The following is a 26127-nucleotide window of genomic DNA, read 5'->3' on the forward strand; positions in this document are numbered from 1 at the left end:
GAGAGAGTGGGAGAGAGATGCGCCGTGGTAGGGCAAGAGAGATGTGAGGCAGTGAGAGTGGAGACGGGAGATTACTGCTTACAGAGAGATAGAGCGGAAGGGAGAGAGGAAGGGAGTGGAAGACCACAGAAATATAGCATTGTAGAGTAATGCAGCATACCAGTGATCTCTCTCTCTCTCTCTCTCTCTGCCCGTACTGCAGCAGCCGTCACTAATCCCACTGATGTATGCTGCTGAACACATTGCGTTGACAGTCAGCTGTCAATAGTTGCACACTCCTGTACGTTCATGTTCCCAACAAAGCTCATTAGTGAATAAACACAACGACCCCGACTAAAACCTCCTCTAATGAGCAGAACAATGGCAGGGCAAGGATGTATACAAATACTATTCTGCAAGTAAACAAGAACAATTAAAGAGAGATGCAGCCAATATAAATCTAACATGTGGAATATTCCCATAACCCTATACTCACCTGAGCTCGAGAAGTCAACTATTGCAATAATTTAACAAAAGGAGCACCATTTTGTAATTTCTCAGCAGATTATGATAACCATGTTCTTAAATAAACACTAGAGTTATGAACTTTAGAGTCTGTCACACTCTTTATTTATATTTCCCCTTGAATTTCCTTTTACGGTTATAAACGTGTTATAGCTCATCCAGACATAACAGGAGCTTTCTCTCGACATATCATTCAACTCTCGTCCCTGCCTTTCTGTTCTTGCTTACAGTAACATAACTAAACATTGCATTGCATAACTACATGGACATAACTACACTGGACACTATATGAACAACACTTTAACCGAGTACATAGATAGTTATTTAACGTGGTAAACAGTAATAAAGTCCACGTCATGTCACAAGCTAACAAGGTCCCAGTGTCTGACACACTACTTCAGGCTCACCTCAATGTTCTTGTTGTCATGCTAATGTGAGCCAAGTGACACGTCACACTGACTTGCAAACTGCACACACACACTCACAGAGACAGATTACACACACACACACACACACACGCACACGCACACACACACAGGAACAGATGGCAGAACCTAACCTGGCAAGCAGCAGTGCATCAGCGCCGCAGAAGGGACCACATGCTTAGAAGGTGAAAGCATGTACAATCAATCAGTGTTTTAGTAATCAGTGGCAGACGGAGAACACAGGCAGCACTCACTTATCCTGCTTACTGGTTGTTAATTAGACTTTTATTACTGTACCACGAACACAAGTGAGTTGTATAAAGAAAAAAAGAGTGTTTTTGTAAATGCACTGACCTGAAATCTGATCACACCTCCACTATCTCGCCTCCATCGTTACCCATCCTCCCTGTTTTGACTGAATGTGTCTCTTTGCTTCCTGAAGCCGATGCATTAACCCTCTGGAGTCGGGTCATTTTCTCGATTTTACACAATTTCTTAAATTCCCCTTTTAAAGGCACTTGCATATGACACATACTCATGTGTTGTACATAAAAAATTGCAGAACAATCTCAGCTCTCTATATAATTATGCAAAATTATCCTGAGGCACAAGTGTAGAGAGATTCGATGTTTTTTTAATTCTTCATATCTCTAATGAAAACACACCTTTACTCATGTGGACGAACTGTTTTGGTGTTTGAAATTGGTTAACCAAAGGTCCTAGGTTCACAAAAGCAGTGAAATATCTGAATAAAATGCTAGATACATGTAAATAAATGTCTAAACCCAAAAAAAAATAGCGTTTTTTGAGCAGAAATTATTTGGTCTGTCACACCATTCACCAAAATGATAACAATTGGACTGAGAAATGATTTCATACTGAAATGAAAGGCCTCCATCTTTACCCATCCTCCCTGTTTTGACTGAATGTGTCTCTTTGCTTCCTGAAGACGATGCATTAAGGCCATTTCTTTTCAGCTAAGTTAGATTCCGCAAAAAAGATCTGTTGATGTAATCTGACGACACTTTGGTGACTGGGCGGACACTCATCCAGGAAGAGTCCGAAATTAAAGATTTCCCCACATACACCCAGGTTTAGGACATCTATGCAACATAATATCTGTCCAGGAAAGAAACCCAGAGTTCAGAGAAAAGTTTTTTTTTCATCAATCCTTAAATATCCTTGAGAAAGAACTGCGTAATGATATATAAATAGAACATTACATGATTACATAATGCAGAGTGTTGCTGGTGTGTGACTTCTTTCAGCCTGACAAACCTTCACAGCAACCGTGCAAACCGTTTACTTTATATAACTTTGCATTTAATTGAATATCTGAGTGATTATGAGTCACTGACATCCGTATGAAAAGGGCTTTCTTTTGTTCTGCAGTGGTTTTGTAGTAGTTGTTTGAGGCGGAGGCATCATGCTGATGTTACCTAGCAACAAGACATTGTATGTGTAAAAAAAAAAATCCCAGCGTAGTTATGAAGATGGAAAGATAGATGCTCTCACTTGGAGTTTACTGTGATGCAATAAACTGTGAATCATCATTACCCACTCACTTAAAATTATGTTGACAATATATCCATCTACTGTGTGCAAAAACAACATTTTTGATTTTAGGAGTTGTTTGTATTCCTGCAAAAATAATGTTACATACAGAAGAAAATAAGTATATACATCACACGGTAGAGCAGTGGCTGACACTATCATCAGGGGGTATTTTACATGATCAGACAGAGCAGTACCTCAACAGCAGGTGCAATAATCTTTCTAAGTTGTCCATGTCAAGCAACCGTGCAAAACTACTGCCTCCCACTGGCAACACATGGAAACAGCTCCATCCATGTACGGCTATCAGAGAGAAATGCTGCGATCTAGAGGCTGGAGGAGGCTGGTTGTGTTATGTAACTCACAGCCAAACATTGCATTGGTCAGGCCAGTATGACTAAGGGTTGGCATTACATAAGCACAACAAGTACAAGGTACGCTGCTCTAGATACTCATGGAAACTGTCACTATTAAAACATATATGTACACAGAGGGACATTATTGTACTCATTTTGTAAATCACACGGCGACCACAAGACAATGTGGAAAGGGGATGGATACTTAATCACAGATTTACTGATGTTGTTGACAATCCATCACAGGGAGACGGCTACTTATGTTCCCTGAGGGGAAACATGTCTTTGTGTCTGGTTTTCAGTACTGGGGCTCGGTAAACTGAACAAAGGACATTTGGATGTACAAATCCTTACCATATATATATAATCATTGAGAAGCATTGGTCATTATAAGACAGCAACCACAACATCCTGTTCTGATCTGATCTGTGCAGTTCTCTGAGGCTGAGCAGTGTAAGTACACTACTCATTGTTTACCCATCACTCTGGAGCAATGTGAATGTAATATCACTTATTTCTCCACAGAGGGAGCTATATATATAATAAAGACCAATGGAGGCGGGTTTGTTATCTTTATTTCATATCAAAGAGGCAAAGCAATGTGGTAGATTCATTTATATTTATTAACAGTCAGGACATTAAGCTTCATGCAATCTTATTTTCTACAATGATAAATATGCATTTGAGCTACTAAAAAAACATGAGTACATATTGCTGTCATTGTTTCTAACTGTTTTTACATTAGACATGTATTTGTAAGCTCTCTAATGACATTTTTATTGTATACGACTGTGGTTCAACCTTATCTATTTATACTGTGTTGTAACAGCTACTGCTATGATAGATAGTGTTTATAATAGAAATGACTGTAAAAGCAACTCACTGCATCGACCAGCCTGTACTACAGTATGTAGTTCATTTACAACACAGAAGTTGTTGTTGTCGTTGTTCCTTGTATTTGCAATCATCTCAACACCATAAGGATAATGTGGGCTGCTAAATTCATTCAGCTTAGCGGTTTATCAAAGCAGAGCGGTTTTGTTGTGCTCGGAGGAATTCACCCATCATCTCGTGTGGCCCCTCGGCCCCCTCGGCCCCGCCGCCTGTGACCCACTTCTTTTGTGCCTTCACTTTATCGGCTCAAGAGGCTTTGTTTGTAATCATTCATCACCAATGCCCCACCCCCAACATCATGACTTCATCTCCACCCCTTCATCATCCACTCCTACACACTGTATCTGCGAGTGCCTTTACTGGGCATGGTAATTCCTTGACCTTTAACCTCTACTTACACAAACCTAAAACTAATTCATAAATAATAATACTGGATGTGTGAATTGACCCTTAATTAGCCTCCTACAGTATAAGACACAGTTCTTAATGTTGGATATTTCCCCTCCCTCGTGGAAAATCTTGATACCAAACACTCATCAATTGGCAACATGTTAGTACTCAATACATTTGATTGATATACATTATATTGTATTTGCTTGATCCTGTAACATGTCATAAGTGAGGTCCAGCTTGATGATGGGAAATTTTGATCTGAGGTCCTAATTTAATATCTTAGCGACTAGATACCACCTCCATCTAGGGATAAAACAACCCGAAGAGAATACTAGTGACAGGGCATTTTATAAATTAGCCTTGAGCAAAAGAATTTGAACCTGCCGGCCTACAAAGATGAGCCATAACTAACTATTGAGGACAGGGTGGCATTCACCAGGTCATGTGTCCAGCTGCGATGGATGCAAATTGGTTCCTGTTACACTTGTTTAGCAATCTTGGATATTTCAATTAATCTACTTTTGATTCAGTAATTACATATGAGCATAACATGCTTCAGAAAAATACATAAACTCACAAATATCTAAAACCTAATGAAGTATTTATATTTTACTATCTGAACTATAATCACCAAATTATAATTTAATATCAAAGTAAGTCTTTTAATTGTTCAGAATGGCCCCTTTCAGTTTGTTATATTATATATAGCATTGTTGTTTTATTATCTCTGAAGCATGCAACACTCGATTGTGCTTCAATTGGTATAAAATTAACTAATCAGTATGTATATGAGCTGTTTTATATAGATAACTAATAGCACATCGTACTTGCTGACATTGAAAGTGGGGAAATGCAACAACTGCTGAATCACCACTCAGTTTTCTGCCTAGACTGCCCATAATACCTCAATTATAGAAAACCTTAACGTGTTTTATGAAAATTATGGACCCGAAACAAAAGTGTCAAATCACCTTTTAATGTTTTTTCTCCAACAAGTTAATATTTAATGTAATTTTAGTAATGTATTAAAATACAATACATTTTTTAATGATAGGGGTGGATGGATTTAAATCCAGGGTGTTCAAATGATGTCCTTGCTCTACCCCTTCTGACGACAGCTGGATCATAACTCCAGGCCACCGGTCTGTTCTCAGAATATCTCTTCACCTGCTCACACAGATGTGCGCGAGAAGCACCGAAATATGGCGCTATCATTTTCAGCCAATGGTTGGGCCGTTTGTAATAGGTTGCATCAGGCGTCACTGCCACCCGGTGTCGGGGGCGTGCATTCAAGACGGAAAAAGCGGTAGGGGAGGCATCGGGATCGCGCTCATCTGTTTGGCTGGCAAATGCCTCCGGTGTCACAGTATGTGGGACCCGGGACCCCGAGACGGGATGGACCCTGATCGACCGACCGATGCGCACAGCTCATCGAGGCGGTTTCTACCGGGATAAGAATATATTGTGTGCCCAATAACAAACCAGCCAGTCAGTGAGCTTGCAGAGGAGGCGGCGTTCGCTGGGATTCAATCAGAACTCGCGGCTCGTAGCTTAACTCGGAGAGAGACGTGAGGAAACTGGGGAGACGACAGTTCACAATCTATCCGGATCCAGCTCGAAATTGCGTGTATGATGGATGAAATGTCGACTCCAAAATGGGCCGGTCAGCCCAACCCTGTCAGAGCAGGGTGGGTTCATCCGGAGTGACACCAGTCGGCTGTTATCCGTTGGCTTCTCCTCCGCCGGGTGGCGATGTCCACTTTCTGCCTCGACCTGCAGACGTCTGCCGTGGTGGTTTCAGCACCACTGGAGCTGGACAGCGACTACATGGAGCCCCGGTCCAGCGCCGCCGCTCCGGAGCCCGGCGGCTTTCAGGGTCAGCCGCTGCGGCACGCCGGCTCCGGAGGCCTCGGCATGGCCTTGGAGGAGGAACTAGCCATGCTTACCGGGGAGCGGGACGAAGAGGAAGCGCTGGCGGGACTAGAGGCGCCCTCGGCGGGGCACAACGCAGACTTGCTGTCGCTCTTCCGCCAAAAGGAAAAAGACTTGGTTTTAGCTGCTAAACTTGGCAAAGCGTTGCTGGAGAGAAACCAAGACTTGACCAAGCAATACGAGAAAATGCACAAAGATCTCAACGAGAAATTAGAGGTAAACTATAGTAAATATAAGTTGTAATGCTGCCCTAAGCCTCTTTCTGGGTTGTTCTTAACATGTCATAATCCTAAAATCAATGAGCCTTTACTATGTAAACAAACTCAATAGGATCATAACAAATGCGACCTGTAGAGTTCTACATGCAGGGTGCCGAAGAAAGTGTGTTTCATATCTTTTTATGGGGAAATAGTTTCGAATGATTAATTAGCCTGCTGTTTAGACTACCCTGTCTGTCAGAAACCCCCCAAAACGGTGTTGCATAGTCTGTGTGTGATTTGACATGTCGTTATGCATGCTGTACAGTTGAGCTTTTGTTCTTGTTTAAAAAGAAACAGTCACACAAGCCAACACGTGGCCTGAGAAAACCCTCAAAGACTAATCCTGTGGCTGACTAGGGCCGACTGTAGCTACTGTACATCTGTTCAGCCCTTTGATCCATAATTATCCTCAACATGGCAGCTCAGAGAAATAAGCCACCTCTTAATATCAAACTCTTCTGTTCATTGAGGTTGTCACGGCCTCTGGTGTTGTTTTGTGAGGTTGATTTGATTTGATCCCTCCTTTTGTTCATATTTACATATAACCGACATGAACATAGTGGCCACGCAGATGCCAGCTGCTTCATCCTCGGAGCAGAGTAACAACCCCCATCCCAACCCTGGCAGCCACTGGTAGTGCCTCCATCCACCACTCATTGTGCATCTCTATTATCTAAACACTAACTATATCCCTCCACCAGATTGAACAAGTGCTTTTTATGTTATTCCCTCATAGCCGTGGATATTGTGACTTTTTTTCTTGTTTTGTAACAACTTTAGATTCCAGTGTTTGCCTTATTAATATTCCAACTTTGTTCATTCTTAACATTTTATCTTAGATGTATGGTCACAGTGACATCATCAGTACCACAGTGGATGGAATCAGACTTTTTTATCGTAGAAGAAGTTAGAAATGGCAATTTTAGCTCTTGGGAAAAAACACAATTGTTCCCTTATTGTTGTATAATAACCATGAGCATTGGCGTTCCCATCTCAAACTTTTTTTTACTTTCAGTACCATGAAATGTTTCCAAGGTTTGAGTAAAACCTTTTCTGCAACACCAGCATCCGTGTGAAGTCCCTGACTTTGTCACTCCCTCAAAGATTATATCGCAACTTACATTGTGTAACGTGAGGGAAAATACTGTGCATCGGATCAAGATTGACCCATGTGACCCTCTCTCCCCTTCCGTCCACACGCAGCACTTGGAGCAGGAGAAGCACGAGTTGCGTCGGCGTCTGGAAAGTCGAGAGGGGGAGTGGGAAGGCCACGTGGCCGAGCTGGAGACGGACGTCCAGCAGCTGCAGGGTGAGCTGGAGCTCCATCAGGTGCAGCTGAGGGAGACGGACAGACACAAGAACAAGGCGATCAGCGAGCTTTCCGAACAGAACCACAGATTGCTGGAGCAACTCAGTCGGGTGAGAAGCACTCCATGTGTCTACGTATGCACGGGCTTCAGATGTACCGCTTCAGGCAGGCAGGCAAATCTGCATTTAAGATTTCATTAGTTTGGGCTCCGAGTCACTGGTCTTAACGCTGCTTTAAACAACCTTCAACCCTGTGTGTGTGTGTGTGTGTGTGTGGTACATGGTCTCGCCGGCTATAGGCCTCAGGGTCACTCAGTTCAGTTCCATTCTGCCTGGCTGACCTGACACAAGATGCTCAGCCAAGTGAAGTTTCATCATCCCTCCAGGGTTACCCACCTCCTGTCCCGCCTCAACGTCACCCGGATTGAGCCAATTCATCAATATAAACGTGGAGCTTCCGGGTCTTCGGTTGAATAATTTAGAATGATTGGACTGGACACTTATGCAATAGCACTCTGCATATTGGCAGATCATTTGAGTGAAGTTATGATGACAGGCGGAGTAGGAAATACCAGATGAGATGTTGATGTTCACATCGACTGACAGACGGATAGATACAACCACACACACACACACAGCAGTGCTCACGGTCGGTGGGAGATTGGCAACTGAGATTGGCAGCGGAAGCAGATTAATGGAGTTCAGAGCGATAGCTTGTGCAGCAATATCTGATTAATCCCTGCGAAGGAGCTCCTCTGTCGGCTCCATCCCCTCCAGAACAAAGACGCCGTGACCACACCGAGTGGTCGGTTAGGTGGAACAATACCACAGCTCTGCAGGGAACCGAGGTTTTGTGAAGCCCTCGATGTATAACTAATGAAACATGCTGTGCGTCCAAATACCCAGACTACCACACTACTCGGTATGCCTGGAACAATGTTTAGTTTGCCACAATACAGAGCATTTCAAATGAAGTATGCCCAAAATACCACAATATTCTACTCCATCCAGGCGGATGTAAGCTGCGGTGGTTATTCTGAACCTCAGTCCTCTATTAGAGAAAGAGGGTCAAAGTTCAGGTGCAACGTTATGATGAAGTAGCATGTCCCAACTGAACGCATACTTCATGCAACAGTACTTACTTTGTAGTGCAGGTGCAGTATGTACTAAAGGTTGTTTTTTTAAGTATATGATGCCCTTTGCAACGGAGCTAATGTGTCTGGACAATTTGACAAGAACACCGAGGGTATAATCTGTCCCTTACATGGTGGCTTCATGACAGGTTTTAAAGTATGTCGGTGAAAAGCAACACATCCTTCAACGCTTTACAACTGATACATGCCAGGGACGAGCTGCCTCGCTGTATGTATGAACATGTAAACAGAGTTGTGATTGTTGTCAGGCTGCCAGTGTGTTTGAGGATGTCCCAGAGCTGTGCCCACAACAGGCAGACAAGCCTGAACAGGTGCTTTGATAACCCCGTCAGCAGTCGTGTCTATGGCGACGCGCTCCTTCCTGGGAGAAGACGGGATCAGGCACACGCTGTTCAGAAGGCTCAGCGCGGGGGACTTTAACACACACACACACACACACACACACACACACACACACACACACACACACACACACACACACACACACACACACACACACACACACACACACACACACACACACACACACACACACACACACACACAGTTGTGCAGAGCAGCTCTCCTTCTCATCTCGAGCAGATTAAATCTGCATCGTGCCCCAACACCGTCATCTCAATGCAATCAAGGCATGAAGGACTGCTCTTGACTGGTCAGTCGCTATAGATCTGAGCCAGAGCAGGCACTCTGCAGGATTAAACACAGGCTTTTGTTGGTATTTAAACCTTGGTGTGGTACATATAGAGAGATAATCCCTGAAAGTGGTAAATGGGGGGGGGGGGGGGGGTCCTTGATTAACTGCATCGATCCAGATCCATGATTCAGTGATTTGGGTAGACAGGGGGGGACCGCTGGGTAATAGAATAAATGAGGTCAACTCCAGTGCTTCCTTTCTCTCTCCTTTGATTCTTCTTATTCTATCAATTATTTCTTCTCTTTCTCTGTCAGTGCTCATAATCAAGCGCTGGGCTGTGACTAAGTAACATTAACTCTTTACAGCATGGAGGAAATGTAAAAGTATCCTGAGGCTATTTTCATCTGCCCTCCCTGTTTTCTTTAACTCTAGATGTTTTTCAAAAATACATTCTTTTATTTGCATATTTATTTTAGCATCTATGTATGAAAAATTAAAGTTTTTATCCTCCATATATATATATATATTGGGAGTTCTGAAGGAAACCAAGGATGATATTCATAAAAACAGTGCAGAGCCTTACTGACAACTTAAGAATCAGTTCTTAACATAATCTTAAATTGGCTGCAGTGGGATGACCTTGAGAAGGAAGTGATGTCAGCTACAGGGTCAAATACAGCGCTGAGGGGATTAGGCTATAATCCGTGCCAATAGCCTTGCCATATGCATTCAGGCAGGAACCAAAACAACTCCAGTCCATACTCTAATTAATTAATAACAGCAGGTAACTCAGATATTTAATTAAACAAAGAAGATCTAAAAATATCTGTGAATTGTCACATTTTAACCTCGGCCGCCACAAACACAAACTATTCCTCTTGGGGTGTGTGCATGTGTGAGTGAATCTTCCAATACAGTGTGATGAAAATATACATTTATTTCAATACACTCAAAGACAATAGATCCAGGAGGAGAGCCTCGGAGGCGTGTCCTGGTCTGTATGGATCTCCAGTGTGAGAACAGTCAATCTCCTCAAGCCTAATCTGATCAGAGTGAACCAGCTGGAAGGTAACCTTTCTCTAATCACATTACCACACATGCTCAGAAAAGGCTGATGATTCACAAGTGTGCATGTTTTATGGCTCAATCTCTATTTACTTAATGACAGCGGCCTCCAGTGACTCAAAGTTGTTTATTTGAGCCTATATAGGAGTAGTAATCACATTTTCTTGACTTATCATTGACAACAAATCAAGAGGCAAGGTGTAATGTTATTCGAATGACAAAAGCAGAAAGTTGGCAGCGTGTCGCGTCTGGCCTCATCCGTACAGTTCAATTCAATTCAGTTTATTTGTATAGCCCAATTTCACAAATTACAAATTTGTCTCAGAGTGCTTGACAATCTGTACACAGACATCCCTGCCCCAAAACCTCACATCGGACCAGGAAAAACTCCCAAATAACCCTTCAGGGGGAAAAAAAGGGAAGAAACCTGCAGGAGAGCAACAGAGGAGGATCCCTCTCCAGGATGGACAGATGCAATAGATGTAATGTGTACAGAAGGACAGATTTAGAGTTTAAATACATTCAATGAATATGACAGAGTGTATGAATAGTTCATAGTAGGCATATTCCACGATGGAGACCTCCACGATCCATCAGGCAGATGGCGGTAGAGAGGAGGAGTGGGCGGAGTCTCAACGGTGGGCGGAGTCTCAACAGGGCAGTGGCGTAGTCAGGAGCAGGAATTCCACGATCCAGACCTCGATGATCCATCAGGCAGATAGGATCTATGCCGTCTCATAGGGTCCGACGACCCCATGAGACGTGAAGTCAAAAGGACTCCGTGGAGAAAGCAGTGTGTCCACATCCCACATTAAAGGACTCAGTTCCACCTCTCTTTTTACAACATCTAGCCAGCGTTGGACACCCTCCCTGGGCATCTGTCCAGCCATCAGCTTCATTCACATCCAGTCACCGGAGCCCATAGCACCCGGCTTCTATCAGGCCGATGGAGCGGTTGCTCTCAGGATCAGCTCTCCGATTGGCCCGTATTGACACTCAGTATGTATTATGCAACCGCTTGAACGCGGTGTTGCCCATCCTCCACGAGTCTAGACACGGCAGCGCTCTGAGGAAGTGACGAAGGAAAATACCAGAAGCATTGAGACTACTTGTCGCAGCTCCACCAATCCCACATCTCCCCGGCTGCCATGACAACCAGAGTGACATGCAAATTCTACTCCTTGTGGCGTTACCATGGGAATGCACTCCACAGATAGATGACGCTATAGGTTGCGCCCCCAAAGACCTGGGATGCACCTGCAGTCATATCTGCTAAATGTTGTTCCACAGCCCCAGACCAGAATCTACTTTTCAAGTTACCGACCTCCCCTGGAATGTGAATGAACCCTTTTTAAGAAACGCGTCTCTCTGCTGAGCCCTACTTTGCTGCCCTGGATTCTATCACAGCAGTCTGTTGGTCCTGTAAAGCCTGATCTGGGATCTGAGGAATTTATGTGCAGATTAGGAGGGTATCTGCAAACCAGGCAGTCTGAGATCACAAGGAAAAACCACAGCGTTGACCACCATCTCTCAGCCACTTTTGGGCCAGTCGGTCAGATGTCAGGAGCCAGTGTGACCCGTTTCCCCTCAGACGGAACAGGGTCATGCAGCTGTCACATAGAAACTCACATGTGGCAACCATATCAGACATTTAATCACTGTTGAGTTATTTGAGCTCTTCCTCTTCAATGTCTGATTAACTGGAAAAGAATGGCCGACGGCAACAGACGACACACTGGACATCTCAACTCCTATATGAGAGCTCTTTTCCACAGCGGTTCATAGAAAAGGCGTGCTCGTTTCATGTTGGAAAAACACCAACCACTATAAATTATCAAAAGGCATAATGTGCAAATGATACTGCTCTCCCGACTTCATCAAATATCATGCAAGTATCATCTATTAACCCATTGCAACGCTAATTACAAAGCCTTGATGGGCGAACAGACATGACGTTGTTGCATCAAATGCTGAATACACTGGGCTATACAGCAGAGAAGGCGCACAGCGCAATACAAATTAAATGTTTCAATAGGCTACAAATAGATTATCTATGTTGATGCAAACTCTTTTATGCAGATGTAGGTTCATTTTCCTACTTTGTCTTACAAAGACACTTGTTTGAATATGATTTAACCAAAATTCAACCGTTTTTTCCTCCACCTAACATTAGATGACCTGGAGGCCCGGTTCCATTCAAATGAGCGCTTTAGGTCAGAGCTGACCTCTTGTGTGACATTTTATAATATAAGGCAATTCAAAAGACAATGCAATAGGTACTATCGAATACCATTTGTATAAAAGAAACTTAGATTTGAAAGAAGAAAATAAACATACACTACCGTTCAAAAGTTTGGGATCACTTAGAAATGACTTTATTTTTCAAAGAAAAGCACTTTTTTTCAATAAAGATAACATTAAATTAATCAGAAATACACTCTCTACATTGTTAATGTGGTAAATGACTATTCTAGGTGGAAGTGTCTGGTTTCTAATGAAATATCTCCATAGGTGTATAGAGGCCCATTTCCATCAACTATCACTCCAGTGTTCTAATGGTACATTGTGTTTGCTAATCGCCTTAGAAGACTAATGTCTGATTAGAAAACCCGTGCAATTATGTTAGCACAGCTGAAAAGAGTTATGATGGTGATATAAGCGATACAACTGGTCTTCCTTTGAGCTTGAAGTTTGTAGAACAAAATTAATACTTCAAATATTAATCATTATTTCTAACCTCGTCAATGTCTTGACTATATTTTATATTCATTTGATAAATAAAAGTGTGATTTTTCATGGAAGACACAAAATTGTCTGGGTGATCCCAAACTTTTGAACGGTAGTGTATCTATTGACACATTTTGACCTTTGTCTTAACATTTATAGGGCTGAGAATAACTTAAGTGGGCAAAGTGTGATACTCAGACACACAGTGTTCATCTTCCCGTTATGTTAGCTAAATGATCCACTTTACCCAATTTATTTTTTATCTTTTTCGTCAAATCATTTTCTTGACAATATCAAGCCATTGCTTTTTCTCTGCATTATAGTAATGTCTTTTTAAAAATCAAATATCGGTCTCTTCCTTGTAAAATCTTCTGTGTTTCCTTATTTGGTCGTAACTGTCACAGTTCGGTGAAGAACAAGTTTAGACCAAAACTTAGATGAAAAGATGGAGAGGCAGCATTTAAATGAGTGATGATGTGCAAAAGATGACTTACAGCTTGAGTCCAAAAACAGCAGATAACAGAAGTGAAGCCACCACTAACTAGGACACCCTGAGCAAAGCACCAAGGCAGAAACAAGCTGACGATTCAAATGGAGAAAACGCACAAGAGACTAATCAACTCATGAGACACAGGTGTGGTAGAAAACAGGCGGGGGAAAAGACGGCGGCAGGAAGTAAAACACAACATGACACACGATGAGAGTAAACCTTCAAAATAAAACAGGAAACAGACTACAACCAGGACAAGGACAACCGTCATATCTCTCGGTGTGTTGTATGGTTAGTTGCTCGCTCTGTTCATATCGATCTGTCCTCATTGCTTTTCATGAAATAGTTTCAATGTGAAGGAACCTCAATTTCCATATACCATAGAAAAATAATAGAATATAGTTATATTACTAATGCTTATTCAGAGATTCAGAGATGTACTTTCAAAGTGTTGGAAATAGTCTAACCACCATCATTTTGGCCATCTACAAAATAAGTTGTTATGTTATTATGTTATGTCACAATATACTATATTATTATTATTATTTGTATTATTATTGTTGTTGTTGTACTACGACTTTAGTGCTGTGTACCTTCGGGTTGCATAACACTCCTTTCTGAAATAACTATCATATTTGAACCATTTTATGTGAGGAGGAAATTTTGTCATACATATATTTCTATTTTTGCTCCTCAAAATCACACAGAGTGTTATTTGTAATTCAGAGGGGAGCCCCAGAACACAAACAGCAACTACCACCGACATCACTAGCTGTTGAGGCCCCTCACATCTCTCTGTGAGCTTCTTGAGAAGAGGCAGCAGTGTGTAGTGCCACCTAGGGGCTGGACTCCACACACACATTAGTCGTCCACATATCGACTCCGCACTGCTCGCCACAGCAATAAAACAATATTTGTAGTCAGTGTGCAAATCAATTGCTCCCTTTTGTCTTGTTTTTTTGGGACATATTTACAATATGTTTCTCCAGTGAGCTGTAAAAAGTGAGTGGTTTTAAAGATGTTGCTGTTGCCATGGCAGTGATGACATGAGAGCTAAAGCTTCCTGAGTGCAGCTCTATGCTAATGAGGCTCAGTCAGGCTCTGTGTGGCCTGATCCCACCTGTCCAATAAGCTCACAGATAACGGATGCACTAAGTCTGCTACTGGGCTGGATTGCACAAAAACTGAACATTCAAGGTTTTTAGGGGCGATGGCGTGGGTGAAAATGGCCTTTCAGAGGAACAGCAATCAAATGCATCATTTACAGGAACAGATTGTGGAGAGATGATTTACAATCAACTGATATTCAAATGTCACTGAGTGCATGGAGAACATCAGTGGGTTTAGATGTGTGTGTGTGTGTGTGTGTGTGTGTGTGTGTGTGTGTGTGTGTGTGTGTGTGTGTGCTCTTACACTTTCTATCTGAGTCCAATGAGTCACCTCAGTATCCTATAACAGGAACACAGACAGAAGAGTGTCTATGCCATTTCCTTTGCATTAAACTGAGCAGTAAATATAACACTATAATATCACACTGTGCTGTTATGTCAACGTCACTGTGAACGATAATTTAAAGGTGAAATCACATGATTTTCGAGGTTTACTGCATAAATATTGGATAAAGCGTGAAGTCGGATAAATGTCCTCACGTGATGTCACTTATGATGTCAGTGTCGACTCAGAGGACCTCGAGTTTAAAAAGGAAAAGAGGAAAAACTGTGTTCAGGAGTCAAAAAGAAGACTCTATACAATACTTTAACTGAACTGTTGGGGGGTCAAGTTTAATTGTGTCAATTTCGATATCCCATCGCCAGCGTGGTGCTAAATTAGTGGAGTTTTAAGAGATGTCACATGTTAGGCAAATACTGACTTTATTCTGTGTTTGTCTCCATCCAGGCTGCAGAGGTGGAGAGGCAGCTGTCCACTCAGGTCCATTCACTACGGGACGACTTCAGGGAGAAGAGTATGTCGACAAGCCAGCACATGACTCGACTAGAGAATCTACAGGCTGAGGTGAGCGCCATCTCTCCTTTATAGAGGACACATTATTCAATTGTACTTTTTAGAGCGCACTCAGCGCAACAACAAAATAAATTGTAGAGAATTACAGCTTGTCACTTTTGTTATTAGTTATTAGAACTCAGCAAGAAGCCCGAGTGCTTAAGGTGACAGCAGATCCTGAGGGAAAATAAAGCGAGACTATGTAACGCTTAAGACATAAGTATTGATGTGTGAGTGACTTTCTGTGGATTTTCTACTTGTGTTGCTGTTGTATTATATTTAAACACGTGACAGTTAATCATTTAAAAAGGTAAAGCAAGAAACATGCATCGTACCACACCATGTTTCCTTCGGTTGGTGCCATTGCACCTGCTTAGTCTGGTCGCCTGATGATGGTGTCTTCACTCTGAAATGAAGAAAGATTCAGTGCCATTAATGTGCAATCACCAGGCGGCTTTTCAGCTAAAGTTACATAACCTCGCTTCAAAGTTGAAGTTTCTGGTAAGAGATTGGTGGAATACAAATTCCACCAAAGGGAAAGACTGCTGTCAACCAATCCTCTGTTTTTCAGAAGATGGTCCTCACCTTTCATCCACCGCGCAGGGTTTCCTCTCTTTGTGTAACCTTTATCTTTATCTCTCTCCCTTTACCCATCCCTTCTTCCCTCTTGGTGGGAGCAGCAAGGGCTAGAAGTGAGTGGTTACCCAACTGTCCGTCGGTCAGACTGCATGCTGCATGTCAGGTCTCGTGAAACAATAGAAAACAACGATCGCACCGTTATTTTCTTTTGAATTGACAATGACACCGCTGCCAATTGAATAATTTGGTGAGAGACCAAAGTGCTATTATTTCAAAGAGTAGATCATTGAATGAAATATTTGACTCTTTTAACTTTAAAAGGTGCTAAATTGGACTTTTCCACATCTTTTAGCAATCCCTGTTGCATGCCATCGAGCATGAACGACATGCTTGGTTATCAGCAGTTATCTGTGTTGTGATGTCAGCTGTCACGTATGATGTCAGGCGGATAAGTCATGAACAACAACGCTGTTAGAGCATAACGACAGATTTCCCCCGTATCTTCCCTTCAAAGCCAGACAGAAAACACCCAGAATGCAGAGCTTGCGTTATAATTGGGAGAAAAAGGCTACCGTTCTATATTTAGCTGAGATACTGCAATGTCTGGGTGCTCACACTTTTCCAGGGCTTTCTATGACGTGTGCTGATGACTAATGGCTTCATGCCCTATTTGTGTAAAGCAAGAGACCATAGGAGTCCAAAAATACACTGAACTTGGCAATGTGGATGCTCATATGGGAATAAAAACAACCGATCCACACGTAAGCTCCTGCACTGGTTACCCAGAAGTAGGTCAAAAGCGGGAGGGATGAAAATGAACGAGAGCTGGCGTTTTTAATTTGTTATACTTGATATTTTATTTAGGTATTTTTACAGAAATAAAACCTTTAAAAGTAAAAATGCATCATAATAATAATACAAATAAATACAAGTAAAGTAAAAATTAACCATGCATCTGGCCAAGAAGGACCATAAGGAAACACACAAATAAAAATGTTAAAGCAGGAAAATAATTATAAATAAGGAAACAAAAAATCAGAACAACCATGCAACACTTCACAGTCACTCATAAATTCGGTCCAACAAGCAGATCTCGAGTACAAAATATATTCAAAGAGTTCTATTCACAGGGTCTTTAACTTAGTTTGAATCGTATATAGAGCTGGCGTTTGTTTAATGGGGAAAGCTGCTCAGGCGTCTTTGAGGGGAAACAATTCATGAGGAATTCGGCAGAAGGCCGTTAGACACGTATGGTGAGGCGTAAGCTGATATCAAGCTTTGTGGAGACGCTCACATATCACCGAGGCATTCCTGAAGAAGAGGGTGGCAACTGACGCCTACGAGCCTGCTACGCAACAAACATTCTTTAGGCCAGTGGGAGTACTTTTTTAATCTTCTTTAAACATTGAATCGGGTCAAATTGACCCTAAGGCGGCAGGAGGGTTAAATATTGAATTGGGTCAAATTGACCCTAAGGCAACAGGAGGGTTAAGAGCCCAGCTTGCCTCAGAGTCATGAAAACAACCACATTTATCCTTTAATAGGATCCATAGCGGCCCATCTGTTTGCTATCAACCAGCAAACCAAAACAATCCTCCATGGTTTCCCAATGAATGCCTAGTTCCCGTTGGCGCAGTGACTGACCGGTGCTTGTTTGACACGCCTTAGATTAAGATGCTGTCAGAGCGGAAGATGGAGCTGGAGCGCCGGGTACACGTCACGCTGGAGGACAACGAGCTGCTGCAGAACACAGTGGACGACCTCCGAGAGAGGACGCTGGTGCTGGAGAGGCAGTCTCGCCAAAAGGACCTACAGGTACAACACCTCTATGTCAGGGGTCAAATATAGAGAGGAATTCCACCTCTCTAGATAATGTTGATTAGTCCTTGAAGTCCTCAACTGACCTATCAGGTGTTTGCTTTATACTCTCCGTCCTCTGTTGTGACCAGTTACGACAGAGCCAGCTGGAGCTCCAGGAGGTGCAGGTGTCCCACAGGCAGCTGAGTGCTCGGCTGGAGGAGTTGACGGAGGAGCACAGCCTCCGCGGTCTCACCCCGCACCCGTCCAGCCTGCTGTGTGAGATAGAACAGAGCATGGAGCAGGAGGAGCAGGAGCAGGAGAGAGAGCAGGTAGAGACAGTGGGACTGTGTTAAAACCCACTGTCAAGTACTTTTCTGGGATTTTTCTAAACACTCTCCCCCTCTCTCTGTCCGTTTAGCTGCGTCTCGAGCTATGGGAGGCCTACTGTGAAGTCCGCTCGCTGTGCTCTCATCTCCGGGGAAACGACGTCACGGATTCGGCGCTGTCCACCGACTCCTCAATGGACGAGTCCTCGGAGACGTCCTCAGCCAAGGATGTGCCTACCGGGAGCCTCCACGCCAGCCTGCTGGACCTACGGAGGCTCACGCAGAATTTGCTGGACGGCAACGAGTCCACGGTAATGAACGACTCACTGGCAACCAGCGGCTCGGATGAGGAAACACTTAGACCACACAGGGCCTGTGCTCCTGCATCTAAATATTGCTCCATTTTGACATTCACACTTTCACTCTGCACTCATCTTGTCACACCTTCCTCCTTAAACCATGCAGAGTAGTATGGCAGCACTCGTCTAATAAACCTCACCCGGGCTCTCATTGATTGGGGGTTAACAGTATGGCGGGTATCCGATCGATAAAACAGAATGTAATTGAATACGTTGTTATCAAATATAAAGCGCAATATCACAGTATTTATGTTTAATGCGTAAGTTGACAAAAAATGACATATTGTGCAGCCCGAGCAACTATATTCAGCAGTGACATAACAGCCTCTATTTACTTTTTTAAAGGGAGGTTGTGCCTCATAGCAGGGCTCTCGTAATTTCTAAAAAATGTCCTTGGATAAATATTAAATTAAAAAATATACTGAAAATAGAGGCAATGTTCCTTGACACCATAGGAACATTATAGAGAAGCGCTAGCTGCATATATTCACTATATACTGTAAGTACGGTCACAAAAGCGCAACATTAACATTGGAGAATAGTCTGAATAGTCACAAATGTGCATTGTGTGTGGAGTTTAACTTTAGTGAACAGATGTGTGTGTGTGGTTGACCCCATTTGATGTTAGCACAACAAACAACAATAACAACAAAGGGCATTAAATATAACTTTTCTAAACCCATTAAATAATCTTTTTTTTAAAGCCCTGGCAATTTCTTTCTTGAAAGATACGAGGAACCTCTGGGACCCGTAAAATAGATTATTATACCCATTGTTGCAAAAGTTGGTGACGTGGGAAAGTTAAAACAACGGTGTTTTAAAGACAGCTGACCCAATAATATGTTGACAGGATGGATCTCGATGGGCCTTTATTCATTATTAACCTGTGGGTGGCACACATATCAGTAAAGTGAGCATGTGTTGTGTGACTTGTGTCTCAAAGGGCTCGCGGCGCAGTGATGAGGAGGCTCTGGAGGAGCAGGTGAGGAAGCTAGGAGAGGAGCTGAGAGAAGTCAGAGAGCTGTACGAGACTGAGCAGGACAAAACACGCAGCAACGGAGACGATGCGCTGCAGCTGCACAATCAGGTACATGTATCTCTCTCCTCCTGTGAGCTTAAAGTACCATCTGACATGATTTACACACAATAAGCTCCACCCACACGGGTAGAGCGCCTATCAAAGGGGGTCTATTAAACATCAGTCACATAGGAGCAACCCTTGGGAGAACGTGGACTACAGAAACTGAAGCCTGCGTGTAACACATCGGTGTCAATCCCCCGTGTGACCTGCAGATGGCGCTGCTCTCCGTAGAGATGAGTTCTCTCCGGGAGGATAACGAGCGGATGAGGACGATGGCTGAAGTCCGAGAGCCCAGTGAGCAGCTCCAGACTGCTATCAGAGACAGAGATGACGCCATAGCCAAGTAGGTTCACGTCACGTCACTTTTCTCATCAATATAGTGTTACGTTTATTGGATGATCTGATCCATTTTATCGCTACTTCAGTCTTCCATTTATAGTTTCGCTATTGTTGCTATTAGTAATATTAATATTGTATTCAATAATTCTGAGATCAGGGGATATGGATACATCTCTTAAAGGTGTGTTGCCCTCGGAGTGTTCTGGCAGAGGCAAACGTCTCCAATGTGTGTTGAATTCCTATAACCGGTGTAGCATGAAAACATGGCAGAATTAACACTAAACATCCACTAAATTATTTTTATAAATTAAAAAAATTAAAATTATAGATAGGGAATTTGTTTCACATGAAATATGAAGCTACAGCCCGCAGCTGAACAGAGCCCGGGTCCCCCCGCTGACCATCATGAACAGAACCCGGGTCCGGCTAGTTCGACATGTTGAACTACTCCTTGAGAGAGTTATTCTAAATTCATCACCAAGCTTCGTGCTCCAGGATGTGACCGGTTGCTCTGTGCGTGTGTGTGTGTGTGTGTGTGTGTGTGTGTGTGTGTGTGTGCTGCAGGAAGAAAGCGGTGGAGATGGAGCTGGCCAAGTGTAAAATAGACATCATGTCTCTGAATAGCCAGCTTCTGGACGCCATCCAGCAGAAGCTGAACCTGTCGCAGCAGCTGGAGGCTTGGCAGGTGGGTCAAAGGTCACACGCGGTATATTAGTGAAAAGCCTAATAGTCCTTTTGTAGTACTTTTTAAGTCTGTAACACAAATAAAGTGGTTTTGTAAATGTAGTTTCTGGAATAGTTTTGAGTTTAGCGAGTCTATTTTAACACATACACTAAACCACTCAATTAACTTCTGAGGGTGCATGTCACTGGGTGTCCATAAGGAAACACATACGATATAGCCTGATGACACAGGAGTGTGTGTCTCTGTATGTGTGTGTTCCCTCCCTCCCCTCCCTCATCTGTAACTAGCAGCTCTTTCCTCTCTCTTCTCCCTGCCCACAGTTTGCCTCCTCAGGGCTCTTTACTGTTTGGCTCTTGTGGTTTCTGATCTAGTGGCCTTTCTCAGCTTCCGTACCACCCTTTCTTCCTCTGTGGTACCCCTCCCCCTCCTGCCTTAGAGGTGAGCACGAGATGCGCCATCTCGCCGTTTCACCCATGCTGAGCCATTCCATGCCGAAGTTAACCGACTCAGGAGCAACGCCCATTCTAGCTCCCTTTCCATCTGAAACCATGAACCAACACCTCTCTCCACACACCTGTATCCCCAAAGGGTTTTTAGGAGATCGGCCCACTGGTCAGCTTACCTGTTTGTTTTTGTTGACACCTAAAACACTCCAGTAAACCCAGTAGAGCATAAAGCTTGAGTTGTGTTTAATTATTAGGTGACACCCAAAGTAAAAGGACTAATAAAAACATATTAAAAAGATATTAAATTATTAATTTTTTTCACAATACTTTCCAACTTGATTGTGCTGCTTGTCAGAGCCCTCTAGAGGCTTTATCTCGCTAACAACTAACATGGATACTTTTTCCATTTGGACCAATTTAGAAGAGTGGAAGAGTAGAAGAGCCAAACACTGATGGGCGGCAACTGGGCTTTGGCACAGGAGGAAGTGACATCATAAATATATTTCTAAGATTTTAAATCTTTTAGTTTTGTGCTTTTTTGCACATGCTGCTAAATAAAGGGTTTTTAATCAAGGCCAGAGGTCGGGTTAAATGAGGAAACACATGATCTGACAGGGAGGAAACCGGGGTGTGGTGTCTAACAGGTAAAGTGACCAATGAGTCCGATCTCCCCAGACCTTCCTGTACCGCTCCACCATCGACCCTCTCTGCGTGACACCGCTCTCCTGCCTTTCTCTCATTCCCCTCTCTGTCCACGGCTTCAGGATGATATGCACAGAGTGATTGACCAGCAGCTGATGGACAAGTACCAAGACGAGTGGCGCTCGGCCCCTCCCTCCCTGACGGGGTCATCCAGGGCACACGGCGGTCAGTCCTCCAGACGAGCTCACCGCGTCTCCGACCGGGACAAGAGACTTTTCTCTTTTTTCAAAAAGAACTGAGCCCCATTGGACCGGTCCTGAGCACAGCAGACAAGAGACAGACAAGGAGGAAGTGACATCACAGTGTAAGGGTAACAACACAGCCAAAGACCGGCAGTGGCACACACTGACGGTTGGGGAGGAGGAGGAGGAGGAGGGGGGGGGGGAATAATTATTGCACTTTAACTGTCCCATTACTCTTCTCTTCGCTGATTAAATGGTGACTGCTGACTAAGAAAGATAGAAATATAAGAATAGGAGTTCCCTTTGGTTTCAGCCCCTCTCATAGAAAGCCATCGGTCTTACAGAACAAGAACATGGTCACAAAGTTTACCTCCAAAGAGGAAGGTCTCCTTTTAGTGCCTATACGCCCATCTCTACTAGCCCACTGCCAACTCTGTAGAGAGGGAACACTTTGTATCAATCGTTACTGTATGCATCCCAGTCATCAGGCCAGGGAGTCTGGGGGGAGACTGGTGGATGTACGGGACACTGCAGGGCTGTGGGGGAAGATGAGGACAGCAGGGCCGCGCTGTACGTCGGAATATGACGCCGCAGCCAGCCCACATGTGATCTCTCAGGTTTATTCATTTGATGATGGGATGTTCACAACATGAGGCAACCGCCCGATGCATCAGGACCGTAGTGTGATGTACATGTGACGGAACAAATGACTAAAAGAACGCTTATTTTCTTACTGACAGCTGTGCATGTGACTTTCACAGTGAGGATTTGAATGCTCCTTTAAAAGGGGCATTCAAATGATTTAGCATTGCACTTTCATAAAGTTTGGACCTTTTAAAGCTGCACTAATCAAAGTTTTTTTAATGTAGTGTGAAATGTGAAAGGGTTCACTCATAGTCAAACCCACAGAGATTTATCACCATCAGCTCCGCGAGTGTTTTAGCATTTTTTTAGTTCATCGTTTAGTTTTTTTATGGGCCGCTTCGTTGCTGTTTTGGTTCAACCCTTTTTGTAGCAGTAGGCAGCGGTTTCCTGCAAACATAGCGGAGCATTTCGTAGCTAAAGAGGCTGAGCGAGTGTTTCAAAACCAGCGCTTTGTAGTCGGGCCCGTGGGTCCGCGGTGAACTCTGAGGCCTTCATGCTCATCTCCAACATCTGAATAAACCTTTGGGTGACTGAAGTTAGCGATATCGACATTTCCAGGTCTCCACCGTTCACTTTATATGCGACATTTAAAATATTTATAATTTTTCAAAGAAAAAAAAGAAAGAGAAAAAAAAGGCGCCGTCCAACATTGTCCTCATGATGTCGATCATCTCCCTAATTGACCAAATAAAATGTTTTTAAAAAAATGTTTACATCAGCGTGAGAAGGAGGAAGAACTATGTTCATTAACTCTCAATAAACCCAGCTCAACAATAACCTGTTGAATGTCTGACAAGAAGAAGTTATGTCACTAAAGCGTTCAAGGTCTGAGCTGCTTTGGTTCAACACTCATAGAAAAAGGTCTACCTCCATTCTCATTGCTTCAAGACTTCACGGGAACTTTGATTTTCTTATCTGTCGGGCTTCCGTTTTTGGGCGCCATCTCTGTGACTCCATTAGTAAAACAGTATTTGTCGACCTGAAATCTCCAAGCATGAACGACTCGTCGTGGCACGGCGACGTCTCGTGTCTGTGTCGAATGCAGCTGTGCAAACCTATGCAGGTGTCTTCTTGTCATCTCAGCTGGTTGTTGGGAAGGATCAACCCAAAGAATGATTTTTTTTATACAAAAAAAAGTTGAGAGCGAAATTGTTATATTTATATATGAAAAAAAAAGCATAACTTTTTGAATGAAAATCTTTTTTTAGGGCAAATATACATGTGTGTTGTTATTTCTAGGCTGATATTTTCATGTGTGTCCTAGTGAACAGGAATTCCACTGATGAGTTGGACTTTATCACGGTTCGGGTGTGGCATGTAGAGCTGAGAAGAGATTGATAAGTTTCACTCAAATTATTCACCAATTTGATGTGTAGCTAACGGGAAAGACCCCAAAGAAGCCTCATGAATCTTGATTATTAATCCAAGACTGAAATTAGTAACAACAAATACTAATAAAAACAATTCTTAGAAAGAAAAAGAAAATCATGAAACTTTTTTTTTGTCATGAACACATGTGAGAAAACTATTAAAATCTGATTTAGAAAACTGACCACCAGAATTGTTTTTCTCACTTGCGTCACATGGCTTCCATACTCTATTCATATTAAAGAAAATCTATTTTTGATAAATGATAAGTAACACAAAGAATTATCCGAGTCAAACAGAAATGTATTCTGATTATTTTTCCCGAGAACCAACACAAACTGTCACCTTAAAACTATCCAACAGATTATTTAAAACCACACAATCCAATCCAAGCAGTAATAAACTGAGACTAACACGATTCTGAAATCACACAAACCAGAAGAAAGTGTTCAGTTTCTACCCAATTATTTGAAGTTGTTGAGGGAAATTTTGATTGAACACCAGTCACTCTTGCCATAACCAGACTGTGATTTGTCTCGCTTCATGTATGTTTTTGTTAGAAAAAGAATAAGTTGTAACATATTTGGTTCTGTCCACATTGTGTCATGACTACCAGTTGTTTCTCGTTTGATTGTTTGTATTGTTTTAAGACACTGTCGACTCCACTGATCCACACAGACCTGTATGTGTGTGTGTGAGTGTGTGTGTGTGCGTGTGTGTGTGACGGACATGCCATCTAGTGCGTTTTTTCTGTTGCTCGTCTCCACTTGGGTCGGACGTTGTTTTGGGAATGTCGTGCTCGTTGTGCTCCGTGTGAGTGCTTCCATTCACCATGACTGACGGCACTGTTTTTAGTTTCTGAATGCTTCAAACTATTCAAAGTATTTATCATGCCATTTTTTTTAGCATTTTGGGGATTTCTTTTGTACAAATAAATACTTTGCAATCTGCTCGTCTCCCCCTGACTCGGCCTTGATCATGACGTCGTCTTGTCCTCTCAGCTGGTTGTTCAAGTGGATTAACGCAAAGAAGGATATAAAAAAACTACAAATGTCAACAGGTTTGGATGAATTCAATATTCATACATTTGAATGAAGAGCTCTGAGCTGTGTGGCTGCTCACAGTGACCTTTGACCTCTGGTGATTACCTGACTTCCTGCAGTGTCACCACCAGATGAGAATTTATACTTATTCTGTGAAATACCTCAACATCTACTGGGTGGTCTTGAAAAATCACACTCATGTTGAATAGTTCCCAGCTGATGATCTCATGACTTTACCTCTAGTGCCACAATATGGTTGACTTTTAAGTGAAATTAGCATTTACACTTATTTATACTTCTACTCCATGACATATCAGAGGGAATTGTTGCAGTTTTTACTGCATCATAGGTGTGTGACCGCTTCAGATTTACTTATGTCATTATTAATACAAAGTATAAACCGACCATCGATATACTATCATGGATAATGCTACCCACAGCTTAAGTAATTAAAGCGAGCTCCTCCATTACCATCTGCAACATTAAATGAACACATTCATTAATTCAATATTGTATTCTGATATGGGCCCTTCTGCATTATGAGTACTTCATATATACCTAAAATACTTTTAGTACCGTAGGTATATTCTGAAGTGAATACTTCTGTAATTTTACTTAAGTAAGCATTAAAATGCAGGGCTTTTAATTTTACCCCAAAAAGGAGATTTTTAATCTCAATAGGACTCATCCGGTTAATTAAAGGTTTAAATAAAACAGCATTTTTAATTTTGTATTGCTAATTTTATGGAAGTAAAAGCTCTGAAAGCTTCCACCACTGGTGATATTGTTTAAGTACCGACCACAATTTGTTGTGTCGAGCATATCAATATGTGAGGTTTCCTTTTGTCATATTCTTACACTTGTGTTCTAATGAC

General features: G+C 42.7%; 1 protein-coding gene across 2 annotated transcripts; it reads left to right on the forward strand.

Moving 5' to 3' along the window:
• The first annotated feature begins 5183 nt into the window (after nt 1–5183).
• On the forward strand, nt 5184–25158 carry bicdl1 (BICD family like cargo adaptor 1). 2 transcript variants are annotated; one of them, XM_056419735.1, is made up of 11 exons: nt 5184–6274; nt 7522–7737; nt 15593–15709; nt 16378–16389; nt 17945–18091; nt 18226–18405; nt 18495–18713; nt 19705–19848; nt 20055–20185; nt 20746–20866; nt 22077–25158. In XM_056419735.1, the coding sequence occupies exons 1-11, from the start codon at nt 5879–5881 to the stop codon at nt 22251–22253; spliced, it is 1860 nt and encodes a 619-aa protein (XP_056275710.1). In that variant the 5' UTR covers nt 5184–5878; the 3' UTR covers nt 22254–25158. The 2 variants fall into 2 exon arrangements, with proteins under 2 accessions (XP_056275710.1, XP_056275711.1); XM_056419736.1 differs by lacking the exon at nt 16378–16389 and having other exon boundaries at nt 5185–6274.
• The last annotated feature ends 969 nt before the right edge of the window (nt 25159–26127 follow it).

Source organism: Pseudoliparis swirei, chromosome 7 (assembly GCF_029220125.1).
Source record: "Pseudoliparis swirei isolate HS2019 ecotype Mariana Trench chromosome 7, NWPU_hadal_v1, whole genome shotgun sequence".
Lineage (NCBI taxonomy): Eukaryota > Metazoa > Chordata > Actinopteri > Perciformes > Liparidae > Pseudoliparis > Pseudoliparis swirei.